The following is a 24,864-nucleotide window of genomic DNA, read 5'->3' as shown; positions in this document are numbered from 1 at the left end:
GGAACTTTCATTAGGGAAAAAGAACAAGCATGGGTCTCTTTAACAAAATACTTTCAATCTTCATTTGGATGTGAAAACGCGAACTATGAAACAAATCAACGTTATGAAAATATTAAAAGAAATGCTAAGAGGGTCACGGGCAAGATACAGTACAGTGGAACATTTGAAAACTGACTGTGGTACTTTCACTCTCAAAGTTGATATTTGTACGAAGATTTTTTCAATTATCCAAGATAAAATAAAACCAATAGAAAATGAAAATAATTGTGATGCTGAATACTACAATGGTAAGCATTAACATTATTTTCATATCTTATATATAACATATCTTCACACGTCATTGGTCATAATTACATGTGAACTGTTAAATTAGTGAAATAAAGAAATATCGTTTTGAAAATCTGCAATTATATCTGAGTATTATTACGAAATAATAATGACAGAAATGCTTACGTTAATAAACACATATCTTCTCTTTACTGTGGGTGCAATGCTAATATTAATATGAATCATTTTAATATTTATGAACATATCTATTCTGAACAATTAAAAATGCTGAAGTAGTGATTGCAACTAATTGTTTTCACTGCAAATTTATCTCCATATAATAATGCGGAGAGTAACATATGTTCTCTGGCAGCCATGATTCACGCTGTAACAGGACGTTAAGGATTTAACTGCGGGAATATGCTACGTTATTTTAACATGGGTTTAACACGATGTTAGCAGTAACAACAGTTGATTAAATATATCTTCCGTTAAGTTTACTGTTGAACTGCCTTAACGACATGTTAAATATTTAACAATGGTTGGTGAAACTGGACCGAGGTACGATTCTATGCAATTGACATATTCAGGATTTTAAGATGGAACAATGCACAGATTCAAATTGAAAATGAAGGAAAATAGGAAAGAACGCTTCATGTCACATATCTAGTGCAAAAACTACTTTATGCTCGACCATGCCGAAATGTAATAATTATATACCTGGTAGCAGCCCTTTAATGGACCCGATTAAAGTACACCTATTCACTAAAGTTCAGGTGTTCCATCAATCAGAAAATACCATTGTAGCAATATGAAAGCGCAAGTATCGATTATTCTCGGATATGCAATCGAAAGACAACAATAAATCAATAAATCACCTATTTTTGAAATAAAGTCAGTTCTGTTACTATAATAATTAGCGTTAATTGTAAATAATATTCAAATAAATTCAATTTGTCATCTCGTTTTTCAATGTCTAATTCAATTTCAAGGTTATATCAAGATTAATGTTTATTTTACTCTCTAGATTATATCAAGGTCAATGTCGAGATTTGTTTCTCGGAAAAAATCAATAATTTCGCGTCTGCGCACATCTCACAATTTAAGAGGTATTAAACAAGGTCAGCTATGCTCCTCAGTCAGATAAGAATAACATGAATACTTATGAATAATTTCAAGTTAGAAATATGGTCGAACATAAAATGTCGTATGAAACTTGACTATAATGGTAATTAAGACGCTCGTATGAAAATTATGAAACTCGCTTGCGCTCGTTTCATAAACATACTCGCGTCTTAATTACTACCATTATAGGCTCGTTGCATAATGTACTATTACAGCACAGTTTATTAACAATGGACCAACTGCCACAACTTATGAGATGAATAAAACTCACCGCTGAGGTAATTCCGAATAGTCTTCACCCAGGACGCGACTTGACGCGGGTCAGTATGGTTCATGGTCACCGTATGGTGCTTCCACTTGTTCTTGGAGCCTCGGGCGGCGTAGTGCAAGATGAAGCTGGTGTGCCTCGGCGGCGTGGACGACGCAGACTCCCCAAGGGTCTTGTCGTCGGCGGCGGCGTCCAGTTGGTCCGCTGTGGGACAACAATGCGCCTGGTCTGCGGAATGGACGTAGTGGACCGCCATAACGTCGGAGAGCGGTAATGTGTGACGTGCTGCAACAGAAAAGAATATGAAAATGAAAGCTGGCATATTCCCTGGCGCATGGTTTCTCAAACTTTTTTGAAGTGGGGACCACTTTTTTAAGTCAGCACAGTTCCGCGGACCACCTTACTCTTGTTCCTTTCAAGAGTAAATTTATCATTTTTGTAGCATATTTTAATACCAGTATACTTATATTTTAAAATAGCATTAATTAAGTAAAATTAATTTAATTCAATTAATTTACATTAGTATTAACTAATTAAGTTAATGTTAATATAAGAACCCGTTTGTGCTCGTGTAAAGTTGCGTACACACTTAGCAAATGAACGACAAACGAATGGATTCGCTGATTGAAATCGGAACGTGTGTACGTCGCAGCAAAGGCAAACTGATCGTTTGGTTTGCCTTCAAAAGTGATCCGTCGCTTGTCGGTACATCAAAGGAAGTTGGTATTCGTTGTGGACGGGATTTGCCACTAGCTTATAATTCGTAGCAGAACGCAGCAATTAGTTCAATTTCACCAACAGGATGTCGAAACTGGAGTGGGCGGAAGACGAGTGTTATAAATCTTATTAATGCATATAGGGAGCAGGAAACTTTATGGAATCCCACAATAAAGTAAGAAAACATGTTTGGGAAGCTATTCAAAAGATGTTCAGCTGTAAAGTAGGCGAGTCAAACACGTGCAAAATTTGAAAATTATTTTTTTTTTTTATTTTCAGTGAATACATATTTCTTTGTTTATTGTAGGGAGCAGAAGTCAAAAAGAAAACTGAGTCCCTACTGACATAATTCCGGAGGGAAAGACAGAAGTCCACGAAAAGATATGGAATGGGGAGTGATGAAGTGTACGAGTCAACTTGGTTCGTGTATAAACATACTGTATGTCGTTCTTTTTGGACACATTGATGCCCAGAAAAAAACAAAGCTCCAACCTTGTGCACACAAAATAAATTATTGGCACTGAAAAGTGACTTTTCGTAAGCATGATGCGCATTCGACAAAAACAGAAAAAATCTCTCTTTTCAGTATTTTAAGATAATTATTGTCAGTGAGGTATCCGTATATTGAAACTTTCCCCTGTCTTGCAGTCGTCCCTTAATAAAATCTTCCAGTTCCTCAATTATAGCTGTACATACTTCTGGAACAATCCTGGTAATCAGCTGTTTCGACACTTTGAATAAATACATTAAACTTGTATACGAATCCCCTGTAACAAGATATCGAAGTGTTAATGCTAGCCTTTCCTGAATAGGTATTGCTTCTCGTCAGCCTGTGTCTTTCTTGGAAATTTTTGGCCCTATTTTGCACAGTTATATTTCGAAGTCTGTTTCTGAAATGCGACAGAAGTTGTGAAACTCTCCCGATTCCATTCGACGTAAATCATGAAGCAAGTCAGTGCCTCTATATTGATTGCGACTTTCGTAGAGTGGCGTCTGCCACCATCGCCTTTTGTTTTTTAACTTTCTTTTTATTAACCTGCCTATAATAACAACAGCTGCACTTGCTATAATTATATTTTCGTCTGCCATTATTGCGGATAATCAGGGAATGTGAATGTTTTCTGGTCATTTCCTGATGATTTGTACGTTGCTCCAAATAGCGAACGAACAACGAAATTTCGCTTCATCATTCGTTCGTTGTTCGTTCGCTAAGTGTGTACGCACCTTCACAAGACAGCATTAAGGTAATCAACTTTATTAAGGCAAGACCTCAGAATAGCAAAATATTTTCATTACTTTGCAATGACATGGGTAACAAACAACGCACCAAGGTTTTGGTTCACGCTCATTGCCACATTAATTAAATCCAAGTTCCAAATAACTCTTGTCATATTTACGAAAGTATTTTTTCTTTAAACAGGTACCAGGAACAGGTAGATATTTCTTTAATGGCACTCAATCACTGATGTTAATATCTTCACACACAGTTTCTTAACTATTAACACCGCCTAAATGAAGAGTAACATGTTCCTTTCTATTCAAAGATCCGGATCAAAGCCAGTTTTCCATTATGTATAATGGACACTATTTAACAGAGACATCGACAACTACTAGCGTGTACTGCAAAAGAAGGATTTCAAACAGCTAACTGCTAACAGGCAAGCGACGAATCAATAATGCATAAAATTTGTTATAAGTTACTTGTGATTGTCTACAAAAAATATAATTAGAAAAGCATTGTAATTTGAATTTCTGGTTCTGATTCGCCCGAATTTTAAAATAGGGGGAGTCTAAAATTACTTATACTGTCATCTGGAAAATCAGAAAGAAAAAAAAATGATTCAGAAATATGCCCGATTTTCAACAAGTAAAGATGCAATTTCGCACGTTCTATTATTGGTGTACAACAGACAATACGTGGCCATTTCAATGTGCAGGCTGGGTGTCTGCAAAACTATTAAGAAAGTCATAAATACATGAAAAGGTTCGGTACTTTGGTCCTCTGTTATGAATTCGGGTGGTCCCTGGCTGGTTTACAGGCACGCAGCCAGATGTGCAGGGAAAAGCTGGAGAGAACCACCACGATCACAGTACTTTAAATCCCTCTTTTGTTTGCTGACAGAGAGGGAAGTCTGTAGACAGGTAAGGTAATAAATTTAATAAAATGTCGATACTGTGAGGAAAAGTGAAAGGCGATTCCGATGTGTCATTTTCAAATTCTGAGATTTTCAGCTATTGAGTAACACGCAATTCATTTGAATTTTATTTTTCCTTCTGTCTTTTTTGAAGGACCACAAGGGAGACTTCGAGGACCACAGGTGGTCCGCGGACCATAGTTTGAGAAACGCTGCCCTAGCGTATTATTCGCAATTAGTCTACATTCGTTTCTCATTTTCGCGTTTAGTTATTTTCTTGCGTTACATAATTTTCACCTTTTCATTGATCGTAATCCTTACTGTGATAGTTTGCTGCAGTGCCTTTCAGATGCAACTTTAACTGGTTCATTGTTTTATGGAAAATTGAATTTTTGCACATTCTTTCAGTTTCCATAAAAAGTACAAATCTTATTCCTTTCAGAACAACAACGGAATCAAGGACTTCATCCTGAGTCACAACAGGTTACATCACGTTTTCTTGTGCTACCTTGGAACATGCAGCTTTGCGAGTCATAGTGGAAAGTTACGTCATTAATCTTAAAAAAAAAACTTGCCCACAGCGAACTCTTTGACTCTCCTTCACCAATGAGGCAGTATCTACACAACGCTGTATCAATATAATAGTACAGGGACATAATTTTATTTTTACTTCAATTTTTATTGTACCTGAATTTTTTAATGTACTTCGCTCCCACCCCCTCTACTAGTAAACATCCAACCTTTCTCCACAAAGAACCGAGGCCGTGTATGCGGTCATAGTAAACAGTAATGAGTTAGTGAGTATAGTACGTTCCAGAAATATGTTCGCGTTTTCCAGTGGCAAAAGAGCTTTCAATATTGAATCATATTTTCGCACAGGTACTGTCGTCCGTTTGCCGACGTTGCATCCCGGTTTCCCTCTCTTCCTTCTGTTCGCCCCTATGCAAAGACTAGTGGCTGAGCTGTCTTAGCTCTTTTCTGAAAACATTAATTTCTGTTAAGAATTGGACGTCTACGTAATATTATACAACTGTTTAAAATAACTTAAATAAAAGGGGCTCGTTAATTGTCACGTGATTTCCCTCCTTTCTACGACCCTGCGATAAAACCACTTATACGGACAGTAGATAGAATGTCTGAGTAATTTTATCTATTCGGATCCAGCAGAAGTAAAGATTAAATTTACAGTACGTAAGGTACTCTTTTATAGAGCAGGTTCAGAATTATTTCAACATGAGTTACTAGTACGAAGGCCGAAACTGATAATTGGAATTAGGTACAGTAGTCTATAGTGCGATAATATACACAAAAGAACTGAAGCCGTATCGAAATAAAAGGCCAGCATTTTCAAAAATGTGTTTAAATATCCATATTATGATTATTTTTCAATTTAACTTCATTCTCTATATTGTACGCTAACGTGCTGTAGACAGTATAATATACACTGCATAATGAATACGTCCGAATGGATAGCTAAATTCGTCAGTGAAAACACTTATTGTTAATACTGTACTGTAATTTTTATTAAACACAGACCTAATAAAAATTATCAAACTGAAAATCCCGATATTTCCTACTTCATGTAAATGGATGAACTATTTTTCTTCCCTCCTATACCTAGTAAAGTGATTTCTTTGTATTTTAAGCCTGTATCAACGAACTCCAGTCGTGGAAGGGGGTAGCAAACGATGATTTCGGTTCTCAATCTTTAATCCAAAGGTATAGCCAGGTTAATATTGGAAATGTTAGTAAAAATAAAATGATGCTCCTGTATAAAGAATGTCTCTAAATTAAACCGACAAACTTGGGGTCGATACTTAACCTGTTTTGAAACACTTTTTGTTGTGGAACAAATGAGTCGTCCATTTCCGATACCTGTTAAGTCCTTCCAACAAAATTTTACAGAAACCAGGAAAAACCGTCATATGTTTCCAAATTCGGTTTTCTGTAATTTCTTTGTTTAGTTTTACATGGCAATTTATTTCCATCTGATCTACATGAAGTACTGAAATCATACTGTAATAGTTTCTTTTTAAGTAAGTATTTTAAGTTGGACTTAACGGTGTTAGATTCTGTAACTTGGATATAACAGGCTTTGGAACTGTATTTGACTATTCAAGATGACACACAACAAGGGAGAATACTTAAGACATTTCAAATAAAAGTGACTTAATTACTGATTTGTTATTAAAAAATGTAGACTAGAATTAATTAGTCTGTTACTATAGTATATTAGCATCAGTTTATCACTAGCAAAAAAAAAAATGCAGGTGGAACACAAAATTTACAAGAACTATGATTCATGAGTGAAACATTAAGTAAGGTAAACAAGCCTTTTTAAGAAGTTATTTTAATAACACAGTTAATATGATAACGTGAATGAAAGCTAAGAAAATAAATATATATTTCAGTCCACACCTGTGGAGTAACGGCTAGCGCGTCTGGCCGCGAAACCAGGTGGCCCGGGTTCGACTCCCGGTTGGGGCAAGTTACCTGGTTGAGGTTTTCCCTCAACCCAGTATGAGCAAATGCTGGGCTTAATTTCCGGTGCTGGACCCCGGACTCATTTCACCGGCATTATCACCTTCATCTCATTCAGACGCTAAATAACCTGAGATGTTGAAAAAGCGTCGTAAAATAACCTACTAAAAATATATTTTTTTATGATTCTGTCTTTCTAATGAATAATAATTATTTCCCACTTTTCGCTTAAAGGTTTATCATTGTATCATCTTGATTTGGTAGTTCACCTATTTCACTATTCTCCTGGCTGTTCAACTCCTATCTGTTGTTGTGTTAAATTTTTGTAAAATAAAATATCCTCTTAACTGTCCCATTCAGGTCCATAGTGATTATTTACGAGGGTCGTGATATCTTTCATTTTGTCTTTTGTTTAGCTTTACACCCTTTTCAATTTCTGTGTGCTGTGTTTCCATGAATTAATTCCCTCTTCTGCAGATAGATTTTCCTACTCCAACATCAAGGTTGCAGCTTTGCTCACCTTGAACAGTTACTGACTGGCCCCGTAGTGGTTTTCTTCTTGATAATGTTCCTTTTACTTCTTTAACTGGAAATGCCAAGCTGGAGAAGGCTTTTAATATATCTTTGACAGCCGATTTCAAATCAGACACTTGTACATATGTTCCCAATTTTAATACAGTCCCAAATTGAATAATAAAAATTGTTCACAGTCAGTAGGTTTCAAGATAAGGCTTCTTGCTTTAACTTGCTTCTCCATATGACCAAACAATCTATCGGGAGGTATAAACGAGTGGCCAACAATAAGGGACAGTAGAATAATATTCTTGGCAGTTTTTGGAGATTCTTTGGTTATCCAGGAGCATAGCACACTTAACATAATGTGGTTTTTATTTATTAATTTAGCAGAAATGAAGGATTAAAAAAAAGTGTGAATGTAACGTTGATTAAAACTGTATCTCCTATAATGCACTTTTTTCTATTGGACTTAACAGGCTTTGCTTCTGTATACGCTTATGGACATAACGTTTTATGGACCTGTAACAATCATGGACTTAACGGGTTCTCGAACTGTAGCCAACATTCTGTCGAAAATATGAATAGGATACAACGTCTATTATACCTGCAAATGTGGGTTAAAATCTGCAAAACAACCCCAGTTGTCACCCGATGTATTTATCTATTTAAATTCAAATATACAGATAAAGAAATATAATTACAAAACAAACAAAGTGAAATACAAATAAAATAATACAAGCAATATAAAAAGAAGCTACAGTAGTATTAACAAAATTTGAGACCGGATGAGCAGCGCTCGTGCTCGGTCGCAGTTCAGATATAATATTAAAATAAATAATAATAATAATAATAATAATAATAATAATAATAATAATAATAATAAATAAGTAAAATAAAATAGGAACTAAAATATAATTACAGCGGCAATGGCATTATATAATATAATATTAACACTAGAGAAGAATAATATCACAAGTGAAAAGTAGGACTAATATATATATTTCAAAATTATAGAATACAAATATAATATAGGTTGATTAATTCATACACATAGGCTATAAATTTATTTAATCAAATTGAAGATATTAACACGTTTCTAATTTTCTTGTTATATGTTAGTGGGTTACATGTTAGAAGTTCTGGGTGTAATTTAGTTAAAGCATTGTACAACCGAGGGCCAAAATTTATGCTAAGCTTTAGACCAGCAGATGTGAGGCATTTAGGTTCTACTAATGTTGAATTAATATTTCGTCTTGTGTCATAATTGTGTGTCTGTAATACAAACTTATTAAGATTTTTATGATAAAATTTTAACAGCGTATACTTATAAATTTGTTCAATATTAAATACATTAAATTCAGAATAAATTAATTTAGTTGGATAATCGAAACGTTTCTTCAAACAAATTTTGATTATTCGTTTTTGTAGTAAATTTAACGGACTAAGATTAATTTTTGTACTTCCACCCCAAACAATTATACCATATTGAATGATAGACTGAATAATGGCCAAATAAACATTTCGTAGAACTCTAATAGGTAAGTAGCATCGAAGACTAACGAATTTATAAATTGTTTTACGAAGCCTCCTACAAAGATAAGTAATATGATGAGGCCATTTTAAATTCTGATCAATAATGACACCCAGATATTTGACATACGTGACTTCTTTCAAAGGTGGACATTTACAACTTCTGGGATCTAAACAATTTTCACTGTGTATTATTAGTCTATATTTATCGCTAAATTTTAAATTTTGAACACTGGCAGCTGTTAACGAAAAAGGAACTAAAGTTGATTTAGATATATTTAAAGAAAGGAAGTTGGAATTAAGCCATTTTTTTAACAATGTTAGCACCTATATTAGCATTTCTATATGCTCAATTCAAATTTGAATTTTTGTGGACTTAACGGTTTCTGGAAATGGGCGACTCAACTGAACTGTAGTGTATTGAGTTTGGAATGCCTATCTAACACTTTTCTTTTCATTTGTTTTGTTTGTATTTTTCAGTATTATTGGGTCAAATGAATACCAGTACCTTTAACATTAATGATTTATAAAACTTTCTTAAAATTTAAAATTTTGAAACTGCTAAAAATTATTTTAAAATTTAGGCCTAATATACATTACTGATAAACGGTACCGTTTCAAAAGTGTGTAGTGTCATCGTCACTGTCTCTTGAAATACACCTACGCTGAAATTGAAGTTTTAAGAAAGTTCTGTATTTTATAATAAGTGTACAGTGAACATAATCACTTACTGGCTTTTAAGGAACCCGGAGGTTCATTGCCGCCCTCACATAAGCCCGCCATTGGTCCCTATCCTGAGCAAGATTAATCCAGTCTCTACCATCATATCCTACCTCCCTCAAAGCCATTTTAATATTATCTTCCCATCTACGTCTCGGCCTCCCCAAAGGTCTTTTGCCCTCCATCCTCCCAACTAACACTCTATATGCATTTCTGGATTCGCCCATGCGTGCTACATGTCCTGCCCATCTCAAACGTCTGGATTTTATGGTCCTAATTATGTCAGGTGAAGTATACAATGCGTGCAGCTCTGTGTTGTATAACTTTCTCCATTCTCCTGTAACTTCATCCCTCTTAGCCCCAAATATTTTCCTAAGAATCTTATTCTCAAACACCCTTAATCTCTGTTCCTCAAAGTGAGAGTCCAAGTTTCACAACCATACAGAAGAACCAGTAACATAACTGTTTTATAAATTCTAACTTTCAGATTTTTTGACAGAAGACTAAATAACAAAAGCTTCTCAACCGAATAATAACACGCATTTCCCATATTTATTCAGCGTTTAATTTCCTCCCGAGTGTCATTTATATTTGTTACTGTTGCTCCAAGATATTTGAATTTTTCCACCTCTTCGAAGGATAAATCTCCAATTTTTATAGTTCCATTTCGTACTGTATTCTGGTCACGAGACATGATCTTATACTTAGTCTTTTCGAGATTTACTTCCAACCCTATCGCTTTACTTGGTTCAACTAGAATTTCCGCGTTTCCCCTAATCGTTTGTGGATTTTCTCCTAACATATTCACAACATCCGCATAGACAAGAAGCTGATGTAACCCGTTCAATTCCAAACCCTCTGTGTTATCCTGAACTTTCCTAACGGCATATTCTAGAGCGAAGTTAAAAAGTAGAGGTGACAGTGCATCTCCCTGCTTTAGTCCGCAGTGAATTGGAAAAGCATCAGATAGAAACTGGCCTAAACGGACTCTGCTGTAAGTTTCACTAAGACACATTTTAATTATTCCAACTAGTTTCTTGGGAATACCAAATTCAATGAGAATATTATATAAAACTTCTCGCTTAACCGAGTCATATGCCTTTTTGAAATCTATGAATAACTGATGTACTGAACCCTTATACTCCCATTTTTTCTCCAATATCTGTCAAATACAAAAAATCTTATCAATAGTCGATCTATTACGCCTATAACCACACTGATGATCCCCAATAATTTCATCTACATATGGAGTTAATGTACAGTGAACATAGAATACAAAATGATTTGTTCATTAAAAGCATTAATTCGTTCTAAAATAAACGATTACGTAAATCTCGTCCTGGAATATAGTCCAATTGACGATATGAAACCTTACTGCACTAAAACGAAAGGTCGCAAGAGTTTCATAGTTTGATAATACATGAATGCATGCATATTTTGGGACTTTATAGTGCATGAAATTCTCGCCTCTTAGTTATAATGCTTTCTGACAAAGTTATCTCAAATGTTGGACCTCTTTCATAAAAAAAAATATATGGAATATAATTAGAGCTATATTCCTGCAGCATTTCACTCTGTAAAAGCCACAGCAGGAAATCAATTAGCTCGGTATTCACCCTAACAAAGGACAGTTAATGAAATAGCTGTGAAGAGATGATTTAATGAGATTACAGTGTCTCGTGTCATGCAAAAATCATACATCATTTTGACTGGATAGCTATCTCTCAAACATGTGGCACAGGAAAATGCAAATAGTTTTCCCTCTCTCCTAGCTCTTTTACGCACGCATTTCCGCACAAATGTAGTAAAAACGTTAACTCGTAATGACTAGCTTTTCACGCAAAAAAAAAAAAAATATATATATATAAATATCGTGTTCAAGCGCAGGAAACACGAGTCAATTTCATTCTACTTTATGAATGTAGTCTAACGAAACAAAGTTGCATGGTCTTATCTACAATTATTGTGCATTAATAATGGACAAAATATAGGCCTACAGGTTGAAAGTGCTCATAACTGTACAGTTTAACAGCTTATTACTTCGATATAGTACATAAACAATTCTATTTTTAAGTAGGTTATTTTACGACGCTTTATCAACAGCTTAGGTTATTCAGCGTCTGAATGAGATGAAGATGATAATACCGGTGAAATGAGTCCGGGGTCCAGTACCGAAAGTTACCCAGTATTTGCTCATATTGGGTTAAGGGAAAACTCCGGAAAAACGTCAAACAGGTAACTTGACCGGACCGGGAATCGAACTCGTGCTACCTGGTTTCGAGGCCAGACGCGCTAGCCGTTACTTCACAGGTGTGGACAAAAAAAATTCTAATATATTAGTCCCAAATATATATATATATTTTTTTTCGGAAAAAATAATTTTAATTTAAATGTTAACAATATTTTACTCTGTAAGTAGCCTACTATCCGTATGATTCTAAATTTTACTCTTACCATTAGAGAAACTGATAATGGTTTATCTCTTTGCAGTTTTTCGATAAAATGAACAGTTTTCTTTCAAATCAAATAAAAAATTAATACATATTGTTATTTTCTCTCATTAAACACTTAAGGGAAGACTCCACTGAAAATCATGAAAATTTTTCCAATTTTTTTTTTAGCAATTTCACTTATTAAGAATTAATATTTTCATACCACAAATGAATTCAGCTCAATTCTGATTACAAATATTCGTATGTTTACACTTTTTAAATTAAGGCTGGAAGGGGGCGTGAAATTTAAAGAGCTGTCAAAATTGTTTTTCATCGAAGAATTCTTTTTCAAAATTTCTGATTACAAATCTAGTAACTTTTTGTTGGCTCCCTGAAGTTACTAGATAAATGTAACGGAGGAGAATATTAATTTACATAAATACTCATTTTATTTTCAAATCTATTTTTCTGTGTTCATTTTTGTTGATTCAACACCAACTTTCTTATGCCAAATATTAATCAATCTGGATGAAATTTTTACTGCAAGTATTTATGAGGTAGCTGCATGTTTCTATGCATTTATTTTGTGAGAAATGCTGCTAGTTTATTTTATTAATATTTTTCTTAATGCTGTTAGTTTATTTTATTAATATTTTTCTTAAGAAAAATATTAATAAAATAAACTAACAGCATTTCTCACAAAATAAATGCAGAGAAACATGCAGCTACCTCATAAATACTTGCAGTAAAAATTTCATCCAGATTGGTTAATATTTGGCATAAGAAAGTTGGTGTTGAATCAACAAAAATGAACACAGAAAAATAGATTTGAAAATAAAATGAGTATTTATGTAAATTAATATTCTCCTCCGTTACATTCATCTAGTAACTTCAGGGAGCCAACAAAAAGTTACTAGATTTGTAATCAGAAATTAAAAAAAAAATTCTTCGATGAAAAACAATTATTTTGACAGCTCTTTAAATTCCACGCCCCCTTCCAGCCTTAATTTAAAAAGTGTAAACATAAGAGTATTTGTAATCAGAATTGAGCTGAATCCATTTGGGGTATGAAAATATAAATTCCGAATAAGTGAAATAGCTAAAAATTTTTGGAAAAATTTTCATGATTTTCAGTGGAGTCTTCCCTTAAGTGTAGTACACTAAAAGCGCTTTATGTAGGAGCTTCACTACCTCATTTTCATGAAATTTTAGGATATTTCTTATTTTTAAGAATGAAAAATTCACACTGCCGGCCGAACAAGAGCGAACGTTGTGCACGCTGGATGATTAGACACAGAAATTGCAGAGTTGGCTCGCGGATGTCGCGCCAAGGACACCAATAGACCTGCGTACAGATACGATGTGGAAGTTTCCTCTCGGCACTGAATGTATTTCGGTTCCATTCCGGCAGTTTCAGCAAGCGACGTGAGTGGTGAACCAAATCGTCAGGCACACTTGCATAATACCCCTTTTCAAGCGACTTAGTTCATGGAGGTCGTGGCTTTTTGGCTGCCCAGGACACGAGCCATTCGCGCTTAAGGGGAGAGGATGGTATTTTTTGATAAAAAATGAGTAAATTAAAAAAAATACATTTAAAATACTCTGTGATGTGTGGAATGCATAGCATAATATTTTGTGGGTATTTGTGCCCTTATCAGATGTTGAGACGCCATTTTTAAACTTCCTGCGTTATGGATTTTTAAATCACTCGCCCCCCTTTTGTTGTAGTTTCCGGTAAATTGAATTTTCAAAAAAAAAAAAAAATCTTTAAAATACTCTTTGATGTCTGTGGAATGCATTGCATAACATTTCGTGTGTATTTGTGCTCTTATCGGGTGTTGAGACGCCGTTTTTAAACTTCCTGCGCTATGGATTTTTAAATCACTCGCCCCCTTTTATCGGTTTACTGTAACTTCATTTTTTTTGCTACATTGCCAGACAAAAATTGATATAACTTCTGAACTATTAAAGATACATGCATGAAACTTAGAACACACATTCTTTAGACTATTAGGAAACTTTTCTCTGTAACAGAATTTTGTTAATTGATTTCATTTTAAAACTACATCCGTTTGTTTGCAAGAAAGGAAATCAGGAAAGTGTTATTAAATTTTAATTGTTTATTTTACAAACGTAAGGACAAATATCAAAATTCTGCTACAGACAGTTTGTAGAGCATGCTTTTGCAAGTACATTGCAAAAAACTGTTTGAATCTACCTTTAAAAATGGTTTAGATATATCGGTTTTAGTAAAATCTTGCATTGGGTATATATTTTTTTTTTTCAAATCTGGGCCCCCAAATAATTTTTTTTCGAAATATTTATTTTTGGTTGAGTTGCTACAGCTATGAGCTCTCTACATACAAAAAATTAATATTTTACACCAAATAGGAAAAAGTTTAAAAAATACCATCCTCTCCCCTTAAGCAAAACTGCCTAGGCGCAGGTGTACTGTTAAGACTCAGTCGCTGTTATACCTGGTAAGGTTTATCTTGTCTCAGTAGCAATAAAACCAAGTCCCTTCAAATGAGGGTGGAGATTATAGGAGGGTTGTAAATTTTCAGGATTCCTTTCAAAACCTTCTTATTTTACAGGCTACCGGAACTCAGTTTCTTGAAAGAAAAGCTCAGTGACGGAACTACACAGTACGAAGAGAGATATTTAGTTATTTTATTTCGCGCTACAGAATGTATCAACTAGTCCCTTCCGAAACTGAATGGATGGACGGCACCGCTCCACTTCCCCATCGCCATGGCAACACAGACGAAGTAAGATATCTCCTCTCTCTTTTCACAGTGAGACAAGATACTGTTTTCCTCCGACGAGTTTAGCGCTAGGACCTGAGGTATTCTTGCCATCGGTGCGGGGGGGGTTACAGGTAGATTCTTTTGTTACTACAGCCGAGCCCAGCGGAGCGGAGTGGGAAGTATTAATCGTCCAAAAATATGCAGTCTTCAGTTTGTAGTAGTGTATGAATATTTCATATACATATTGTTTACCTAGACCTATATGGTTTTGTTATTAATATATTAAATATATTGATGCAATTTTTGCTCAAACATCTTCCTGATGTTAGCTATGTTAATATTATATGAATTACTCATATTAAATATTTCACAGTTACAAGTCATTTTTAAGGAAACATGCTGTGGAAAAGGTTTTGAATTTGAATTATAGAATATGTGTGAGTGGTATTGTGAAAAACAGATTCCTATAATGTCATGCTAAAATCATTTGTTGGTGATATATTAAAATGCAAATCAAGTAGTGTTACTTCTCAAGTGAGTTCAGCAGTACAGTATATTTAAATTGATTACTTTACAAATTTAATTCAATTCCACAAGTCGTTAAATTTTATAGTATGATTCTTCTTTTCATTTATATCATTGTAGTTGTACTATGATTTTCTTTTTTATTTATTTATTGTATTTGTATTTCTGGTGATGTGATGGCCTTAACTTCACCAGAATAAATAAATAAATAAATAAATAATAAATAAAAATTTCTACAATACTTTCCTTCTCTGAACACATAAGTAGGAATGGTTTTATCTCTCTCTCTCTCTCGCCAAAAATACGTTAGAAAACTAATAGGCATACTGCGCTCGTAAATTGGGCGAATGTTTTCAGTATGATTGTACTTCCTTCCAGACTGCCGCTGTCACTGTTCCCTCCCACTCCAGTACCGCGCTAGACTAGTCGGAACCGCATTTCTCTCAACACTAAACTCCTCAGAGGATGACAGCACATCACACAGCCTTTAGTTATGGTAAGTTAAATATTACATGTGTTCAGACCAAATATTGTAGCAACGAAGATGAGATGTATGAACTAAGTCGTGTGAAATCATAGTACATTATAAGGAGGGAGCGGATTTTTATGTGCTAAAAATTTTAAATATATTTATTTTTTGTGCTAAAAAGTACGAAAATATTTGCTAAAATATTTTTTTTAATGACAAAAATACCTTACTTAGCTTGAAAAAAAAAGTTATAGGTACTCACCAACCACACTTGAGTGCTAGTAGTTGGCCGAGAATTGCAGTGAACAACAAAGGTCATCTCCAAATTCTCCATCACAAATGCATGTCGATTATCTCTGAACAACGACTTATACTGTGAAAACGATCTTTCCACATCACAGGACGTCAGACGTGCATATTTAAAGAGAAGAATGTCACAAACACCTACACCGTCAATTTCACCTACAGGCGCATTCTCCAATACTTGAGCAACTTTACACATTTTTTATATTCACTGTTTTTCCCAAACACATTCTGGAATTTGTCCCTTAGTACTTGTACTTCTGAACCTGGTAGCGAGTCTAGTTTAATTTCCACGGCACGCACCTCCCTGTTTCAGACAACAGGTTTTTGGATGTTTCGAGTTTTTTTATGGTGTCACACAAAAAGCTTAAATTTGCTAATAGGAAAGCCAAATCGTTTTTTTTTTAAATAACCATCTTTCAGTATATCTTGAAGGATATCGATTGACGAAGCCCAATAACAGGGAATCACAACAAGATTGCCTTACATGACATGAGCGAGAGGCGAGAGATTTGTTTAAATTAAATAATGTTCATACCCGAGCTCTTATCTGCTGTATTTCACAAACAAAGCGTGGAATTAAATCACCTTCAGCAACAATAAACATTCCTAATTATGTGTTGCAAGATCTCTCCTCCTTGTCCATGTTAATTTATTCTCTAATAATAACATTGATATGCTGCCTAGCAGTTCTCAGAACTTGAGGCGATACTATTACAAAAATGGATCACGGATATACCACACAGCGCTTAGAAACACGAAGCAACCAAGAATTCTTAAGAAGATAACGTACTTCTGAGTGATATAATTGATTTAGTTTTAAAATATTTAAAAGTTCTTTTAAAAAAATATTTAAGTAAAAAAACTCCAAGATTTATGTATTTATGATAGATTTCCTGGAAATATGTATTTACATAATTTTTTTGTGAAAATATATGTTTTTGTGTGAAATAAAATTCGGGTTTTAAACTTGAAACTTCATGTTCGTAATTTTTAACTTTGTAAATTGTGTTTCATCACATGCAAAAATAATATTTAATTACATAGGAATCCGCTCCTTAATTATAAGTTACAGTGTAGAGCAGGCATGCAGAAGACAGCGAATTTCTTGTGACTACGTCGGTCTACTTGTTCATCACTTTACCTACCCGTCCTATCCTCATGCACATGGGTGGGCAACTCGTACTCCCAAGGCGCTAAAAATCTTGGCACAAAAAAAGCACACATCGAGGCAGCCGCTGCAGTTATAGGCAGCCAATCACTGTAGACGCAAGCGAACCAACAACCACTCGTGTTGCAAGGCCCTCGTACATTGCAGCTAGCACAGAGTTCGTTCTACCTGATTGAGTTTGTTCACAGTTTGAGAGCGCGAGTTGCCCACCCATGCTCATGCAGTAGTCGGAATTTTTAATGTAAACATTCAGTAGCATATTCCTCACACTTCACCCTGTTATTTACTTATTTATTATTTCATTTTGATAGTTTTCGCCCTTATAGCGAAACATTGCGTATACATAGGCACCATGCAATTAGAACTAAACTGGCTGATGTCCTTAGAAAACTAAAATACACCGTCTATGTAGAAGTCCACGGAACTGTCAACAATGGCAGTAACAGACCAATTGACGTAATCGCCATTAGCGAATCCCTGTCTCAGGGTATGATAATCGACCCCACCATCAGGTTTGAAACGCATGAAGGACAGCCTGAAGACGTGCATGAGGAGAAACGAGCAATCTACGTTCCAACCATCCCGTATTATAAAGATAAATACCAACTTCACGATATCAGTGTTACGGGACTGATATTTGGAGCAAGAGGAACGATACCTAACTTCTCTTCTCAATTCTGTAGGAACCTAGGATTGCACAAATCGTTTCTGAATGAACTGGCTCTCATAATTAGAGAGTCAGTCTAACTTTTACGGAAACATCTATATGGACTCTAATTCAGTGTACTGAAAAAACTAGCGCAACATTATTTTTTTCTTTCTCTTATTAGCTTTCATCGCTTATTTATTTGTAACTTTTTTTTATTCTGTATACTGCCATTGTTTGTTTGTTTGTGTACTTGTTTACTTTTTTTCTTACTCTGTTATCTTTCATCACCTATTTGTTCTTGTATTGTTTTGTATGCTTTGTCTAATGGCAGCCTCTAATTTGAGGAAGCTCTAGTAAATAAAAAATATTATCAGTTACATAATTTCTCTTAAATTAATGTAAATCGTCGTCATCTTCCTAACAAGTATTAGGCCGAGTGGCCTGTTACGGTCTCAAACTAGAATTTTCAGTCCATCTCTTCTTCGGACGACCTAGAGATCTTTTGCCATGCGGATGGTAATGAAACAGTGCTTTTGGAATTCTGCATCGATCCATTCGTTCGAGATGACCCTTCCACTGAAGTTGATACCTGCTGATGAACTGCATAATGGGTTCTACTTGAAGTTCTTGCATTATCTTCTCATTTTTTTATGATCCCAGCGAGTATATGCAGCTGTTGCTCTCATGAACCTCATCTCACTTGCTGTTATTCTACTGACATCTTTATTCTTCACAGTCCACGCTTCACTACCATAGCTTAATACTGGCTGTGCTAAGGTTTTATACAAGCCTATTCTTGTGTGTCTTTGTACTAGTGAAGGTTTCATGATTTTATTAATGATCCCCATTGTTTTATTAAATTTACATATTTTTTCAGCAATATCTACTTCATCATAAGGTGATAGTGTATAGCCAAGGTAAGTGGAAGTATTTACTCTTTCTATTATTTTATTATTCAAACAGATTTTACTTGGTACAGGGAATTCCCTACAAAATGACATGATTTTTGTTTTTTCAATATTAATTTCCATGTTATATTTTTCACTGACCATATTTAAATTGTGTACTGCATATTGTAAATCATCTTCAGTTGATGCTATGAGAACCAGATCATCAGTGAAAAATTAAGCATCAAGCTGCAAATTTCGATGAATTGGAATAAATCCATGGGATGTCTGTCGCCAATCTTGAACGATTCTGTTTATATATAATGAACAGAAGTGGTGAAAGACCACAGCCTTGTCGCACTCCACTACAAATGGGTCGCCATTGTGAAAGTCTACTGTTGCTTCGAATTGCTATGATAGTTGTTTTATATATGTTGTAAATATTCTGTATAATCTGTTGAGGTACTTGATCATCTGCCAAAATCTGAAGTAATTATGGAAGTAAAATATTAGTTTCACTATTATTATTATTATTATTATTATTATTATTATTATTAACAATAATAATAATGTTATACACAAATTTACTAAAAAATTAATTATATGAGACAACATGTATTTGTGAGGTGGAAAGCGAAAAAAGACCTCTTGTCGGAGAAGTAAAATTTTCAGCAGGTACAAGCAAAATGAATGGTTAGGATCGAAAATATCGAATTCGGTATTTTGTCGATTATTATAGTTTGGTTTATTCTGTTCAAGCTCATATCGATTTAAAAGTTTATTAAATACGTAAAATTATATTGATGATAGCAATGTAAAACTTTAAAGCAGCGGTCCCCAGCACACTCACCTTGGGCTAGCGTCTCTTACCCGCGAAGAAGACACTGCACTATGGTGAATTCGTAGCTGCTGGCGGGTATGCTCTCTACCTCTTCCTGCTGCACGACGGGGCACAATACGTCGCTCCGCTTACTATTTACCCATTTCAGCGAGTGCGACGACCACAGCTTGAGCTAATTGACCTCCAAAATAGTAAACCTCTACCGTACACTGCTAGAAAGTAGATACCGAAATCTTCGCCGTTTCCGTGGCCGCATTTTTGCACTTTTTGGTTCTACTTAACACTCGTGAACAGTTCTTCAGCAAGTTTATAGAGAACCATCACTTCGGTTATAGTGAACCTAAAACCAGGGGCGGCCCCTCCTTATGTGCTACAGCACAATGATAATTTTTGCTCAAATAATGTATTTGCAATACCACCATAGTATTTGATCTGTCATTTGACAATTTCCCGTGGTTATGTTCATGATGTGTTATAGAGTGTTTAGTCTTCGCTCTCTGGTGCCTCAGAGGATTCGTTGTGCTACTCAAAACTCTACATGAGAATGTAGACAATTAATGCGCATGTGCGAAGCTGAAATCACTGCCCTGATTGGCTATTTTTACGAAGGGAAGTGCTGTAGTCGGCTTCAGCACGACACAGCTTGGAGATTGCAAAAGTAAAGCGTAACGAAAGAATGCTTGTTTGTGGAAGAATTCTAAACTATGTACAAGAAGACTACTCCTCTTGCTATGTACAATGTATTTGGTAATTCAAGTGTCCGGCTGCTGCTGCCACCTTACTAGTTTTTTTAAGTTCCTCCTGAATCAGTCAGCAAGCGACGGAAAATGGAATCCCAGAAAATTGAAGCCAAGGAAGTATATGACCGTATAATTCAGGAAACTACTTATCGTTTCCAGTCTTTAAGCTACCTAGACGCAACAAAATTGTTAAATAGCAAATTTTTTGACAATTTTTCGCATAATTTTCCTGAACGCGAACTTGAAGTTGGTGTCAACAGCTATACTGTACTGAACAAAAGAGTGTTAAAGATACAACTTTGAGTTCTACGGTATACGGAAGACCAGACTTCCGGAATATAGATGGAGCAGTTCAATTGCTACAATACATAGTCTCCAACAATTCACAGAATCCATTCTGTGAAGTAGCGAAGTTGTTAAATATTTTGGTTACAAAACCAATGACCACTGCTGAGCCAGAAAGAAGTTTTTCTTGCTTAAAACGCATAAAAAGTTTAAGGTACACTATGTCCCAGGATCGCCTCACTGCTCTTGCAATACTGTCAATAGAAAATAGTATTATGTCCAAGATGGAGGGGTTTAACACCAGGGTAATTGACAAGTTCTGAAGTAGGAAGGAACGTCGTATGGATTTCATATTTCGTCACTAGGCGAGTCTCAAATTAAGATAAATACATAAAAGTGTATACAGTAGGCCAATATAGAGATTGTAGCACACTCATTATTTTGACCACCAGCCGCTGCCTAAAACTATAACTTCCCCAATAAAATGTAATTTTAAAATGGCCAAAACGGTAATTTAGGAAACCCTTTCTCCTATAAACTTCCAAGAATATGTTCAGAGCAAAATCTCAAACCTTCTACTCCTTAAGTGCATTGACAGACAAAGGATTTGTTCAGCTTCCTGGACAGCTTGAAACATGTTAAAGAGAATAGTGTATGCAGTGAGGGATAAAGGAAGGATTAGTTCTGACTTCTTTAAAAGAGGTTATTAGAAGAATAGGAAGAGAAAGTGTTTTCTTTTGCAAAAGGGAGTAGAGTGATGACCAAAGGATAAATACAAGAGAAATTAGAGTATAATGATTCTCAATCCTTCCTCCCGCATCTTTGTAAAAGTGAACCCTGGGAAATTCCAAGGCTGAGTACACATTAGTATACCTCTAGTGGGAAGAGGTGCGAAATCGGTCAGTGTCTACGTCAAAGTGTAAAGTGTTTAAGTTGGAAGATACAGCGAACATTAGTACTGATATTGAGCGTGGTCTGTCCCAAACGGGCATTAATACTTACTGTATGTAAAGCAACGTCAGTAGTATAAAAACAGACACTTCGGTTTTAGTGAACCTCGGATATAGTGAACGAAATATGTTGGTCCGCAGAGATTCACTATAACCGGAGTCTACTGTACCTATATGCCAGTGATGTCAAAGCAAGCGCACTTTTTCTGACCTTGACGTCGTGCGCGGGCATATAGCGCTGGGTATGCTAGGAAGAATAAGCAGCCTGTTGGATTAAGAAAACAGTGGTGCACAAACTTCAAACGGAACGTGAAATTTTATGTCGTTATTTTTATATGGCTTCTTTCTGTTTGATATTATCTATATTGCCTGTAAAACAAAAGTACTAACACAAATTACTTAGCCTAATATTGCAGTTGTGTTTTAAACGTTAATAACATAATAAAGAGTAAAGAAGAAATATTCACACAAATTCCATAATAACTACAACTATACTGTACTAAGTGAATTAAATACAACATTCATAAAGAAAGTGTTACCCCAAAGAAAGACACTAAATATGACATGATAATGTTTAGGTGAGGGGTTTGGACCTACTGTTGGGATCGTTACGTACAGCTATTCTGTACAGCTGTACGTAACGATCCCAACAGTAGGTTTTTTCTCTTCTCTCCTTCCTTCCACCTGAAGACGAAGGGAGAACCACCCATCGAAACGTTGTGTCTTAATTTTTGATTGTGACAACCAGCAATGGAAAAAGTCCAAACCCCTCACCTAAACATTAACGATCCACCATTGCTTTCCAACCCCTCATTTAGATCATGACATGATAAGTTGAAATTGATATTGATGGTATCTTTAGCCTTATAAAAGTAATCAAAACAATATTATAGTACAAAGCAAAGTTACCTAGGTATATGATTTAACTGTAACTAATATTACATAATAAAACTCTTATCGCATTATGCTTTTGGGTGATATTGGTGCGCAACTTTCTGTTATCAGAATATTAAATTATCTCGAAATCTGCTGAAGCTATAGAGCTGACGTTTTACCAGCACATAGGCACATATCTTTTGTTTGTGATGTAACAGTAGGTATTTGCTTTGTTAATTCATGTCTTTACAAACATTTTCCATGCGATTATTTTGAAACATTTTAATACACTATCTTCAGTAATACGTATTTACGACATATTTGTTTACGAGAACATTATTTTAGTACCTGTAAGGCTACTAAACAAACATATCTGAAAATTTCACTTTTCTGTAAAAAAGTTGAGAAAATATTCCTTTGAATAAAAAAGCAAACTTGTGAAAAATGAACATTAAAATTAAAACTTACATTCTCATAATGTACTTATACTTCTCAGACAAATTTAAAAATTAACATGGATACAGTTTTAATCAGTTCTCTTCCCTTATCCATTGAATCAGTGCTGGCCATCCCTGTATATAGCTCGACCAAGCGGCATATACTACCTCTTTCGTCAGTCTCTTTCCTTTCCGCTGTAAAGCACTCAGGCTCTCCTGGGCTCTAAAGCGCGCGCTTGCTCCTATGGGCATTAGTTGACATCACTGGTATATGGTAATGCCTATCTTCAAAGATAATCCCTATCATATAGCTGTAAAAGATATGTTCGAAGGAGTAAAACAATTTAGATATCTGGGAGTCATAATAAAATTGATAATAGGTGCAACATGTACGAAATTATCAGGATACAAACAGGAAACGGGGCATACTTTGCAAACAAATGTTCTTTCGAAGGAAAATCTTACTGGAGAATATATGAACCCGTCAGGGAACAAAACGAATGGAGAATACGAAACAATTAAGAGCTACATAATCTTCTTGGAGGACGACAGATTTGTAAAATCCCAAAGACTGAGGTAGCTAGGTGTTGTATATACAGGGACATCATTTTATTTTTACTTCAATTTTTATTGTACCTCAGTTTTTGAATGTACTTCACTCCCACTCCTTCTATTACTGAAGTTGAACCGTCCTCCACACAGATCCAAGACCGCATATACAGTCATAGTAGCCTTACCGTCACAGTACGTTCCAAAAATATGTTCGCGTTTTCCAATGACAAAAGAGCTTTCAATATTGCATCATTTTCGCACAGGTACTGTCGTCCATTTGCCTACGTCGTATTTCGGTTTTCGCCACCAGCTTCTATTCGCCTCTCTGTAAAGGCTAGTGGCTGGGCTGTCGTAGCTCTTTTCTGAGAACATTAATTTCTGTTAGGAATTGGACATCTACGTAACATTATACCCATACAACTGTTTAAAATAACTTAAAAAAGGGCCTTGTTAAGTAATTGTCACGTGGTTTCCCTCCTTTCTACGATCCTGCGACATAACCACTTGGACGGACAGTAGATAGCATGTCAGTAATTTCATCTTTTCGGATCGAGCAGAAGTGAAGACTGAATTTACAGTACGTAAGGTACTATTTTACAGAGTAGGTAAAGAATTATTTCAACATGAGTTACTAGTACGAAGGACGAAACTGGTAATTGGAATTACACAAATTAGAACTGAAGCCTGTATCGAAATGAACCGCCACCATTTTGAAAAATGTGTTTAAATATCCATATTATGATTATTTTCGAATTTAACTTCATTCTCTATTGTGTACGCTAATGTGCTATAGACAGTATAATATACGCTGCATAATGAATACGTCGTCCGTATGGACAGCTCAGTTCGTGAGTAAAAACACTCATTGTTAATACTGTACTGTATTCTGATTAAACAAAAACCTAATGAAAATTATCAAACTCAAAACCGTGATATTTCCTAGTTTACGTAAATGGATGAACTACTTTTCTTCCCTCCTATACCTAGTAAAGTGATTTGTTTGTATATTACGCCATCGAACTCCAGTCGTGGAAGGGGGTAGCGACAGTTGATCCAAAGGTATAGAAAGGTTAAGATCAGAAATGTTAGTAAAAATAAAATGATGTCCCTGTAGAATGCCGGAGAATAGAATCCCTAAAATAATGCTGCAAGGGAGATTACATAGTAGGAGGAGAGTGGAAAGACCAAAATTAAAATGATTAGACGGAGTTACAAAGGACTTGGAAACGATTGAGAGTAAG

At 35.2% G+C, this 24,864-nt stretch overlaps 1 protein-coding gene across 1 annotated transcript in view; it reads right to left on the bottom strand.

Annotated features, from left to right (window-relative positions):
• The window catches only part of Cerk (Ceramide kinase), a 232,528-nt gene that overhangs the window by 179,651 nt on the left and 28,013 nt on the right, over positions 1-24,864 (bottom strand). Inside the window, exon 2 of the mRNA XM_069838298.1 lies at positions 1,664-1,945. Within this exon, the coding sequence (XP_069694399.1) occupies positions 1,664-1,945 (282 nt within the window). The remainder of the gene's footprint in view (positions 1-1,663; positions 1,946-24,864) is intronic.

This window comes from Periplaneta americana, chromosome 10, assembly GCF_040183065.1.
Source record: "Periplaneta americana isolate PAMFEO1 chromosome 10, P.americana_PAMFEO1_priV1, whole genome shotgun sequence".
Classification (NCBI taxonomy): Eukaryota; Metazoa; Arthropoda; class Insecta; order Blattodea; family Blattidae; genus Periplaneta; species Periplaneta americana.
Note: the sequence above shows the minus strand (reverse complement) of the source record. Positions and strands in the feature narration are given on the sequence as shown.